The 11,417-nt window shown below is 36.4% G+C and overlaps 1 protein-coding gene across 1 annotated transcript; it reads right to left on the bottom strand.

Moving 5' to 3' along the window:
- Positions 1-222: 222 nt before the first annotated feature.
- On the bottom strand, positions 223-1,676 carry LOC109149965. The gene is made up of 2 exons (XM_019297949.1): positions 687-1,676; positions 223-300 (listed from the first exon to the last, which is right to left on the bottom strand). The coding sequence occupies exons 1-2, from the start codon at positions 1,674-1,676 to the stop codon at positions 223-225; spliced, it is 1,068 nt and encodes a 355-aa protein (XP_019153494.1).
- Positions 1,677-11,417: the final 9,741 nt, after the last annotated feature.

Raw genomic sequence — 11,417 nt, 5'->3', positions numbered from 1 at the left:
TGTCTAGATTCATTGGGACATCCATCACAATAAAGTCAAAAGGCACAAAATACTTATTCACACGAACTAGGACATCTTCAGGAATTCCAATAGGCTTTGTGATGGATTGATCCGCCATTTCCAAAGTGAATTGGATTGGTTTTGGTGCTCCCAACCCTAACCTTTGACAAAGAGTAAGAGGCATAACACTCACACTGGCTCCTAAATCACAAAGGGACCCCTTTAAAGGTCGGCCTCCAATAACGCAAGGAATTGTGAACTTCCCCGGATCTCTATGCTTAGGTATACTCCTCCCAATACCTGGGGTCAACGTTCAATACTCTTGTGCCACAGCAACCATCTCTCGTTCCCCATATTTTTCTTTTTTTAGCTAGAATTTCTCTCAAAAATTTTCCATAAGAGGGAACTTGTGAAAGCAAATCAATTAAGGGAACTGAAACTTTCAAACTCTCAACAATCTCCAAAAACTTTTTCCACCTACTTTCTTTTGTTGTTTCAAAATTTTGAGGAAAAGGCAATAGTGGTACATACCTTCTAACGGGCTTCTCTACTTCCTTTTGAACTTGTGGACTATTTTGCACAACAATTGGCTCATCTTCTATACCATCAAGTATCGCTTCAATCTTCTCCTCAACTGTCTTTTCAGGAATTGTTGCTTTGATTAGAAGGGGTGGCTCTTCAAGTACCGTGCCACTCCTTGTAACAATTGCATTTACATGCTCCCTTGGATTTTCAGTTCTAGCTGGCAACTTCCCTGTGACTTTAATACTCCGTGTAGAAGCTTGATTTGCTAACTGATTTTCTAACATCTTTTGGTGAGCACTCATCTGATCCATCCTCTCTGTAAGCTCTAGCTGACCTTTAACCAATTTTTCCAACAATACGTCCATATTCAACGGGGCCGGTACTTCCACATTAGGCTTAGATTGATTTACTGGAGCTTGATATCCTTGGTTTTGCCTGAACTGTTTCGGAGGACCCCCTCTAAAATTTTGTTGTCCCTGAAATCCTGGTGGTTGAATTCTATTATTCAAGGGTTGAGGATTAGCTGCCCCAGCTGGATTACTCCAAGAGAAACCAGGATGGTTCCTTGGTGCATTTGGATCGTATGTTCCTTGTTGTTGGAATACTGGTTGTATCCTACCATACCCTATCACATCAACTTGTTCCATTGTGGCATGAGAATCAACACTGAAACACTCCTCTGAATTGTTCTCTCCTCCCCAAAATTCACACATCGTTATAGGTCTTAGAGGAGTAGAAGATGTAGAAACATTACCTGGAGTTTGATTCTTGATAGAAATCTGAGCCAACTGTTGAATTAAAGTGGCCACATTATCAAACTTAGCTGATAGAGCTGATATTTGATCAACATCATTCACACCTCCCACCAATTTCGGGGAAGATCTCTCTAAGTACCAAGTTGTTCCATTCATTGCAACCCTTTCTAATAGTTCTTCGGCTTGATCTATCTCTAGGACTGTGAATGATCCCCCCGATGAAGCATCAACTAGGATTTTTGAATTATCCAACAATCCTTCATATAAAGCCAGCATTAAGTCCCAACTCAGAATACCATGATGTGGGCATTGTCTCTTCATCTCTTTGAATCTCTCCCATGATTCGGCCAAAGACTCACCACCCAGCTGTCTGAAATTCTGAATCGATCTCCTCATTTTCTAAGTCTTGGATATGGGATAAAACCTCTTAAGAAACTCTCTGTGCAACTGATCCCAAGTTTCAAAATAGTTCACCGGATAAGAGGCAAGCCAGCTGTCAGCTTTACCCCTTACAGTGAATGGAAAAAGGCGAAGCTTGATAGCATTACTCGAGGCTCCATTAATTTTGAAGGTACTGCAAATCCTCAGAAATTTTGCAATGTGAGCATTAGGGTCTTCTGTTGGTGACCCACCAAAAGGGTCTGTAGTAGCCATCTGAATAATAATCGGTTTGATTTCGAAATTATTAGTTTCAGCCCCTGGCACATTGATACTTCCATAATCCCCTACGTCTAGAGCAATGTAGTTTCCCATGGGCCTCCCAACTCGTAGTGGTTGATTGACTCCCACTTCATTGAGAGCGAGATTGTTTTGATTCCCATCCTGCGCCATCCTAACCTGTTTTCTTAAGAACTTGGCATGCTTTTCAATCTCTGGGTTAAAAGGTTCTAATCCTTTGTTCCCCGAAGAACAAGTTCGCATAAAACACCAAGACCGCTGATTACAGAAACACAGCACAACACAAGAAACTCGTTATAGTGAAAATAAAAATAAAGTAAAAATAAAATAGACTAGACTCCTAAAGTAAGACTTTCGCTAATGTCAGTACGTAACTCCACCTCCCCTGAAACAGCGCTAATTTGATTGCGGTAATTTGGGGCAAACAAATAATACTCGAAGTATTCGGGTTATCGAACCACAGGGAGATGGGGTACTAAACACTAGCTACTAGGTTACTCAAATGGAACTAATCTGAACAAAACATGAAGGTTGGATAATTGTAGAAAATAAAAGGCAGAATAAATAAACTAGCAAGGTTTTGTAAGCAACAGAGAAAAGCAGGATTCTTGGGATCACAATGTTTAATCACCTAGTGCCAATTAACGTTTGTAATATTTAGTTTGGAATTAAGACTTGTGTGAGAATGTAAAGTGGAACAGAATTACTCTCGTAATCTCTACCCCTAGTGAATTTCCACTCTCGTGGCTTAAACACCCGATAAGATCAAAGATCAGCATTCAATTATTCCTAATTACTACCATCTCTCGATGCGCAACCATCTAGAATAAAATTCCCCTAATAAATTCCCCTTTCTCAAGGTCCAACCATTAGGTGCAATCGTGTGTGCCCTAAATTATGCCCCAACTCTCATTGGTGACACAAACATGGCTATGAAGCAAGTAATTTAGGCCTTTAATTACCCACAACAACAGGTTAAAACAAGATTGCAACACAAATCATAAAACCAAACATAAATATACTAAGAAATTAACGAACTAGGCACATAGGTTCATAAAAAAATTCACCCAAAAATCCCTAAGGGTTTTAGCCACTCATGGCCATAATAACAATCAATACAATCTTTAAAGATAAACAAATAACAAAAGGAATAAGAGAAAGAGTGAAAGAATTCTCCCGAATCTTCCTAGCCAGTTCTCTACTCCAAAGCTAATTGTAAATCTTCAAATCGGTCCTCTTTTTTCTTACTCTTGATTGCCTTCCAAATGCCAAAATCTGGGGGAAAGAATAATTCTAGGGTTGATGGAGGATGATCCTTTTATAGTAGCAACTCGATGGGATTAATTTAGGAAGGTTCAAAAAATTCAGCTTTCCACGATCTCGACGCGTCGAGCCTTTAATCTGGGCGGCTCTTGTAGCTACTGGAAATTCTCGACGCGTCGAGAAGCTGGCTCGACGCGTCGAGGCTTTGGTACTTCGACTTCTTCCTCTTTTTGATCCATTCGTGCTTGAAAATCTCCCCTTGCTTTTACACTTAACCTGTACTGGTGAAAAAACACTACCAGACACCGTAAGACGTTCAAAACAAGTGTAAAACCATAATCTAATGAGAAAGCAAGGAAAACAAGTATTAAATTTGCATGATTAAGTAACTTTGTTACTGAGATGAATCAAAATAGCTATAAAAACATGCACAAATGTGATAGCATCACATCTATGCATAGTCCAAGCCTAAGATTTCGATTTTCAGCACCGAAATCAGAAAACTTCTTATTAGTGTTCTTCCACTGAGGAGAATCAGCAGGATGTCTCAACTTTCCATCTTCTTTTCTCCCACTAGCATGCCATTGCGAATTCTTCGCATCCTTTGCATTTGCAAACAAATGTTTGAATCTTGGAATCACCGGTAGATACTACAACAACTTCGCTAGAGGACCTTTCTTCTGCTCACATGCATCATTGAGCTCTTTTTGTTTATAACGCGATGCTCTACACTTCAGAGACACATTCAAGTCTTTGTATTGATTCCATGCAAAATACAGTCGTTTGGACATGCATGGATCCTTTCAATCTCCATACTCAACGGGCATAACATTTTCTTTGCCTCATAAGTTGAACAAGGAAGTTCATTCTCATTAGCAAGCATGCCCTTTAAAAGCTCTAATAACTCCGTGAAACTCTTATCACTCCACCTATTTTTTTTCTTTTACGGTATACAATTTAAGCACTGCTGATAACTTTGTAAATTTACTACATCCAGAAAACAAAGGTTTTCCAGAACTCTAAAAAAAACTTTCAAACTCTTGGCATTTCATCCAAATCCCCTTGCATATCACGCATCAATTCATCTAGCCGATCATTGTCTCCATCATTTCCAACATTATCTTCATTACTTTGATCTTTCTCTACATTTTTTCTACATTCTCGTTGATTTGTACGGTTACTAGTAGGGACAGTTTCACCATGCCATATCCACCGGTCATATCCTAGCTTAAAACCACGACGTATCAAATGCTCCTTAATTTGTTCAGAACAACGAAACTTTTTTAGATTTCTACAATCATAACAAGCGCAAAGTACATAATTTTCACCAATTTTACTTGCATATTCCTCGACAATTTTAATAAACTCTTGAACCCCATGAACATATTCAAGTGTATTGCGTTTTTTATACATCCAACTCCGATCCATATCTCCTATATATTTTCACACAACATTTAAGATATGATAAATGAGTTAGTTTCTTAAGTTACAACACAAAGGTTCAAATTAAAGCTTTAACTAAATAATTTTAAATTTAAAATATTACCTACATTAATTAATTTAAACTAATAATAATACATAATACACATACACATTTTTATATACATATACAATACCACACAGATCTCATTAAAAAAATTATAATTAATTTTTCAATGAAGAAACAAAGATAAGATAAAGATAATGGTTGGTCAAATATACAAGATTTCATAAAGCATCTATCCATCCATCATGCTCTCAAAAACAATCTTATAGTGCTACTATGAGAATACACAATTTTTTCTATTAAACTATAAATCACAACAATGCCTAACATAACACACAACAAATTTTAAAATAAATAAACAACAATAACAAATAATAAAAAAATAAATAAAATAATTAAAATAAATACATATTTTCGAAAAAAATAACAAAACTTAAAAAATTATAAATTACGTACCACTACTCCCCGACGGCGTGTGTAGCTGTGGTGGCGGTCGGCGTGCGTGGCTGCGGCAGCGGCGGCGAGCTTGGGCGTCAGCTGTGGCGACCTTGGGCAACAGCGGCGGCGATCTTGGGCGGCAGCAGCGGCGACCTTAGGCGGCAGCAGCGAGGAGCTTGGCCGACAGTGGCGGGGAAGCGTTCGGCGATGGACTAAACAGGCCTGACGACGGCGATGGACGGCGTGCGGTGGAGGATGGAGAGTTGCGATCTGATCTGCTGTGGAAGGTGGTGCGTGAATCTGATTTTATCTGATGCTGGGGTTGTGTGGATAAAATTAATAAGGCGCATCCAAAGTTAGCCATTAAGTTAGAGACGTGGGTCACAAATTATTTTTTTTTTTTTAATTTTCAGCGACCTACATTTTCCTCTCCATTACTTCTTCCTTTAACTCCAATGCTGCAACATACATTTTTATAACTCATAAAGTACATTATTCTAACTCATAAATGCATCATCTAACTAGGAGGTTCATTATTCTAACACATAACGGCTGAATAAACGTTGTTATTGACTAACATAACTTTTTAATTGTCAAAACGACGTCGTTTTGGACTGTCGTCTACAAAGCTATGTGGACTGTCTAATTTGCCAAACCTGTTGGCGGAAGGGACTCCAGGTCTAAAGCCAATTGAGTCCGGGGAATTGAGGCCCAAAAGTTAATTAGGAATGAGAATGAAATTTATAAGCAAGATTTCTGAACCTCAATTAGGAGTGTACACAATTTAGTGAAAAAACCCGACTAACCGATGAAACTGAAAATTTTTAATTAGTCATTTTTTAATCGAAATATTTTGATTCGATTAATGGAATTTTTAAAAATTTTAGTTAATGGTTAATTAGATTTGAAAGTGCAATTAACCATACAGTTAGACTAGTTTAAACCATACTGTTATAAACATATAATTCATAAATCATATTGTTAGACAAGTCTTTTTTTCTTTTCTTCTCTTTTTTTTTTTTTTAAAAAAATCATCATTTATATATACTAAACTAGTAAGTCTCCCGTGCGATGCACGGTCATTAAATATGGCCTGTTAATATTTCAAGATTTTACCTAATAATAATAATAATAATAATAATAATAATAATAATAATAATAATAATAATAATAATAATAATAATAATAATAATAATAATAATAATAATAATAATAATAATAATAATAATAATAATAATAATAATAATAATAAAAGAAATTAGAATGCGGTGCACGATATAAAATTTAAGTAATTTTATTGTTAATAATATTTAAAAAAAAAACGAACATTAATTATCAAAATTCATTCTAAAGTTGAAGGCACTAAAGATTTAAAATATTATAATTATGTAATGTTATTAAAAATTATTAATGCTATTAAATTTCATATATGGTTTCAAAAAAAAAATCATATATAAAAACGAAATATGAGGCTTAATCATTTATAATGTTATATTTAATAATTATGTTGTTTGGTACAATAAAGTTATGAACATAATTACTTGTAATTAAAATAAAAATTGATATTAAAAGTGGGTAATTACTATAAATAATAAACTATATTATATGTTTAATACAAAGACTTTTCATTCCAAAATTTTTTAGACTTAATAAACTACATTAGTAGTTGAATTACAATTTTCAGAGTGACTACAAATCAAAATTTTGTGACCTTTGGATTTTTTAACTCCATATGCAACAATATATAGTGGACATTGGACAAAAATTAGTTTCTTCAATAACAATCAAATATGAAATAGTGTTTACCTAGACTTTTATTGATTGTCATGCAAAAGTAAATATACAATGAAATGTATTGTTTTTAACTATAATATATTAACACGGGATAAAAATTATACTTCGTATTTTTTTTAACGGTCGTCATTTTGTATATTTAAGAAGATAAGACAATAGCTTGCATGGGTTTAGCTCAATGGTTCAGTGGGTAGTATTTGGGAGAAGAGACCAAGGTTCGAATTTAGGCGGCGGCAATTGTTAGGTTTGGACTTCCCGACCAAGCTATATATCATTGCGGAAGTAGAAGAGTCATGCATATGAAGAGGTGAAGAAATTAATTCCATTTATTCCTCTTTTATTCCACTTCATGAATTGTCATGTCAAGTGAAGCTATAAAAATGAGCTTCTTCATTCTTCTCCATGACCACACTTCTATACACACTATTGTTTGGCAGCACGGCGGTTGCGTATTCAACATGCATGTTTTGTCGCACGTTTGATGGATTTTTAGGTGTTTTCTTTATCAAATACATTTGAAGAGGTCAGCTTGTTTGTTCCACGCATCATTTTGGGTTATCTCATAATATTTGTATTCTTTTCACCTTGCTCGTGGTGATTGAATATTTTGAGTACGAGATATTATTCCTTTTAGGCTTGTGAACGTGATAGAATGTATTTGGCCTTGAATTGTTGTATTTGATGATTTTTGGATGTTTGGCTCGGGTGGTAGCCAGAAACTTTGTACCCAAGATTTGTGATAGTGGAAACTTTGGTTGTGGTGGTCCCATGGTTTTGGGGTTTTTCACGTAAATCGTGTGTCTCTTGTGTTGACATTTTTTGGGCTATTGTGTTATCTAGCTTGTATTTGTGGACAGTGTCGGGGTTTTTGATTTTCATTGTCACAGGAAGAGGGATTTTTTCCCAACAAAGTGGTATCAGAGACCTTGGTTGTTGATTGGGCATATTTTGACATGGTATGTACGAGACCGGATATTGCTCATGCAGTGGGTGTTGTTTGCAGATTTCTCTCAAATCCAGGGAGAGAACATTGGGATGCTGTGATGTGTGTTCTAGGATATCTTCAGGGTACTTCAACTCTGAGTTTGTCTTTGGGTACAAGAAATATATTGTTACCGGGTACACTGATTCAGATATGGAAGGAAACATTGATACTAGGTGATGGAATAATATAATATGCATGCCATATTACTATTATTATTATTATTATTATTATTATTATTATTATTATTATTATTATTATTATTATTATTATTATTATTATTATTATTATTATTATTATTTTTATTATTATTGTTATTATTATTTTTATTATTATTATTATTATTATTATTATTATTATTATTATTATTATTATTATTATTATTATTATTATTATTATTATTATTATTATTATTATTATTATTATTATTATTAGTCAAAGAGAAGAGGTCATCATGCCAGGAAAATAGGGAAGGCTACAGGAAGTTACAACTGCACAAGGATGACATTATATAAAGATTCCGGGCTGCTGACAAAAGGGAGGCCAGTCTCAAATATAAACATATCTTATACATACTCTTTCTCTCAACCATTCCATGGCCATGGCCACCTATGTACATGTACTACACCTACAACTTAGTGGATTTCGGCTTGGCTTAGCCCAAAAAGGCTCGTGGTTTTTACCATATTGGTTTCCACGTTAAATATCTTTGTGTCCTGCTTATTTATTTATTGATTCCCTGCAATCACCACTTTACATTATTCATATTTTTCTAGGGAGATTATTGATCCGTATAAATACATACCCTGGGTCATGTTCCTGGATCAATTTTCTCCATCAATGGTGCTCTCGTTGAGAGCGGCTGTACAAGCTTAAGCGTGCTCTCTCTCTTATCTATCCTTAGCTGATTAAATACTCAAGTTTAATTTGCTCTCTATTCATATCTCACAACAATCTCTATAATATTCATAATTATATTGTTCATCTTTTCTCATGCATAAGCAAACCTCATCATTCCATCTGATACATTATCTACAATATCCATGCAAATAATACAATTCTGATGAAACACCTTATCCTTCCATCTCTCTCTGTTTCTTTCAAATATTGAACCTTGAAGCAAAAATGGATAGTGTGAATGCAATAGCAACCAAAGCTTTGCCGGACGAGCTTCTGGAGAAGTTTCTCGAGGCGGGTTTTGAGTTGGAGAACAGACGAAGGAGGCAAGGTGGGAGCGGCGGCTTCGATTTTCCAGTTCGGACTCCGCAGTTGTGCGTGTCTGTATCAGGCATCCTGGGGAGTCAAGGTTTGTGTCTTGGCAGTCGACTGCTGTCTTTGGTGGTGCAGTTTCGATGGTGGCTGCGCATGGAAGGGTCACCGGCTGGCCACGCATGGGGAAGACGACAACGACCTGTTCTGGTTTCTTTGCGTGAAACTGTTCTGGTTTCTTTGCGTGAAACTGTTCTGATTCTTGCGTGATAATGTGTCTCCCCCCTCTTCCCAAATATTAAATATAAGTATTATTATTACTGTTATATTTTTATTATTATTATTATTATTATTATTATTATTAGTCAAATTGTGAATGTGACCAATTGCCAATTTATTCAAAAATTGTTGTTGTCACTTATATAACGTAATATGGTAAGCTCTGTGCTACCAATTATATTGCGAGGCAAGCCCTGCGCTGCCACCACCGAAATTTTACGGTAAGCTCAGCGCTCCCTCTTAAATTTCACGGTAGCTCCACGCTACCTCTTACAACAACAATTCCGAAGAATAAGTTTGAGGTTGGTCACAATAAATTAAAGGAAGATAGAGATTTTTTGAACCTATCTTCAATTTTTAATTTCACATTTAAATCGATAAGGGCATGCCCCGCTGATCATTTGTCATATATGTCAATTATAGGAAATGACCGTCGTGAACTCCTTGGTGTTCTGTGTACCTAAGTGTGACTCTAATATGGTCTTCAATGCTCCGAGTAGGTAAGGTCAGAACTTTGGTGCTCCACGCACAAACATACTTTGGTGCTCCGTGCACAAACATGTAGTACAACTACACGGCTCTTTAAAGATGCACTCCGAGTATTATCATTTTTATTCGGTGAACATCCGTTTTTCTACTTTCTTATACCGAAAAATACTTGCAGTTAAGAAAGTGGGGGACTTATGATGGAATAATATAATATGCATGCCATATTATTATTATTATTATTATTATTTTATAATAATAATAATATATTAGTCAAAGAGAAGAGCTCATCATGGCAAGAAAATAGGGAAGGCTACGGGAAGTTACAATTGCACAAGGATGACATTATATAAAGATTCCGGGCTGCAGAAAAAAGGGAGGCCAGTCTCAAATATAAACCTTTCTTATACATACTCTTTCTCTCAACCATTCCATGGCCATGGCCACCTATGTACATGCATTACACCTACAACTTAGTGGATTTCGGCTTGGCTTAGCCCAAAAAGGCTCGTGGTTTTCACCATTTGGTTTCCACGTTAAATATCTTTGTGTCCTGCCTATTTATTTATTGATTCCCTGCAATCACCACTTTACATTATTCATGTTTTTCTAGGGAGATTATTGATCCATATAAATACATACCCTGGGTCATGTTCCTGGATCAATTTTCTCCATCAACAAGGGTTGGAAACCCTGGTTGTTCAGATATGGAAGGAAACATTGATACTAGGAAATCTACTTCAGGCTATCGGATTACCTATGCAGGAGGCAGTGGTTCGTTGCTGCATCGTCGGGATGGCGATATTTTCCATATAGTCAGGAGGGGGAGTTTGTTGGGTTTGGGCTTCTCTCATATGTGGAAAATAGTCAATGTTTGGACCAAGCCTTTTGTATCCAATATACTTTTGAGTCATAATTATTATTTTTTTTGAGATAAACGGCTTAATTCATTAAATCGGAAGAAAGAGAAACCACAAGACACAGGGGTGGTATATCAAACCATTCCCCGCAACCTGACACATAAACGGCTTCCCTCGCAATAGTGTGGGCAGCACGATTCGCAGATCGCTTAACACAGGAGAAATTAACACCATGTATACTGGATGCTAATTCCTTTACATCATCAATAACCAAACCAAAAGCAGAAAAATAAGAGTCTGAATTTAAAGCATGAAAAACTAACTGTGAATCAGTCTCAACATCTACATCTCCCATTCCTGTTCCCTTCATCCATGTTACAGCTTCACGGATACAAATGGCTTCAGCTTCTCTCACCATGTACTTCCCCATTAGCTGGACCGCTTTCGCACCTAAAAAGACCCCCCCCCCCCCCCCCCCCCCATCATCACGCAAAACCCACCCGAGTCCCATTGAATTACTCGCATCATTAAAAGCAGCATCGGTATTCAACTTCAACCTTCCTGGCCGTGGCTTCCTCCAAACTTCCCCACCCGTTTCCATGCCGGTAGTCTCCTTATCCAGCTCATTTGCACTACGCCATGAATGCAATAAAGAAACAACT

Source organism: Ipomoea nil, unplaced genomic scaffold (assembly GCF_001879475.1).
Source record: "Ipomoea nil cultivar Tokyo-kokei standard unplaced genomic scaffold, Asagao_1.1 scaffold2165, whole genome shotgun sequence".
Classification (NCBI taxonomy): domain Eukaryota; kingdom Viridiplantae; phylum Streptophyta; class Magnoliopsida; order Solanales; family Convolvulaceae; genus Ipomoea; species Ipomoea nil.
This window is presented reverse-complemented; position numbering and strand designations above follow the sequence as displayed.

Bases quoted from the DNA above. Each gene is read 5' to 3' on its own strand.
- LOC109149965 (XM_019297949.1), bottom strand. From the start codon at position 1,676: ATGAGGAGATCGATTCAGAATTTCAGACAGCTGGGTGGTGAGTCTTTG. The intron at 301-686 runs GTACTTGAAGAG...CGTTGACCCCAG, and splicing joins TTGTTACAAGGAGTGGCACG to GTATTGGGAGGAGTATACCT.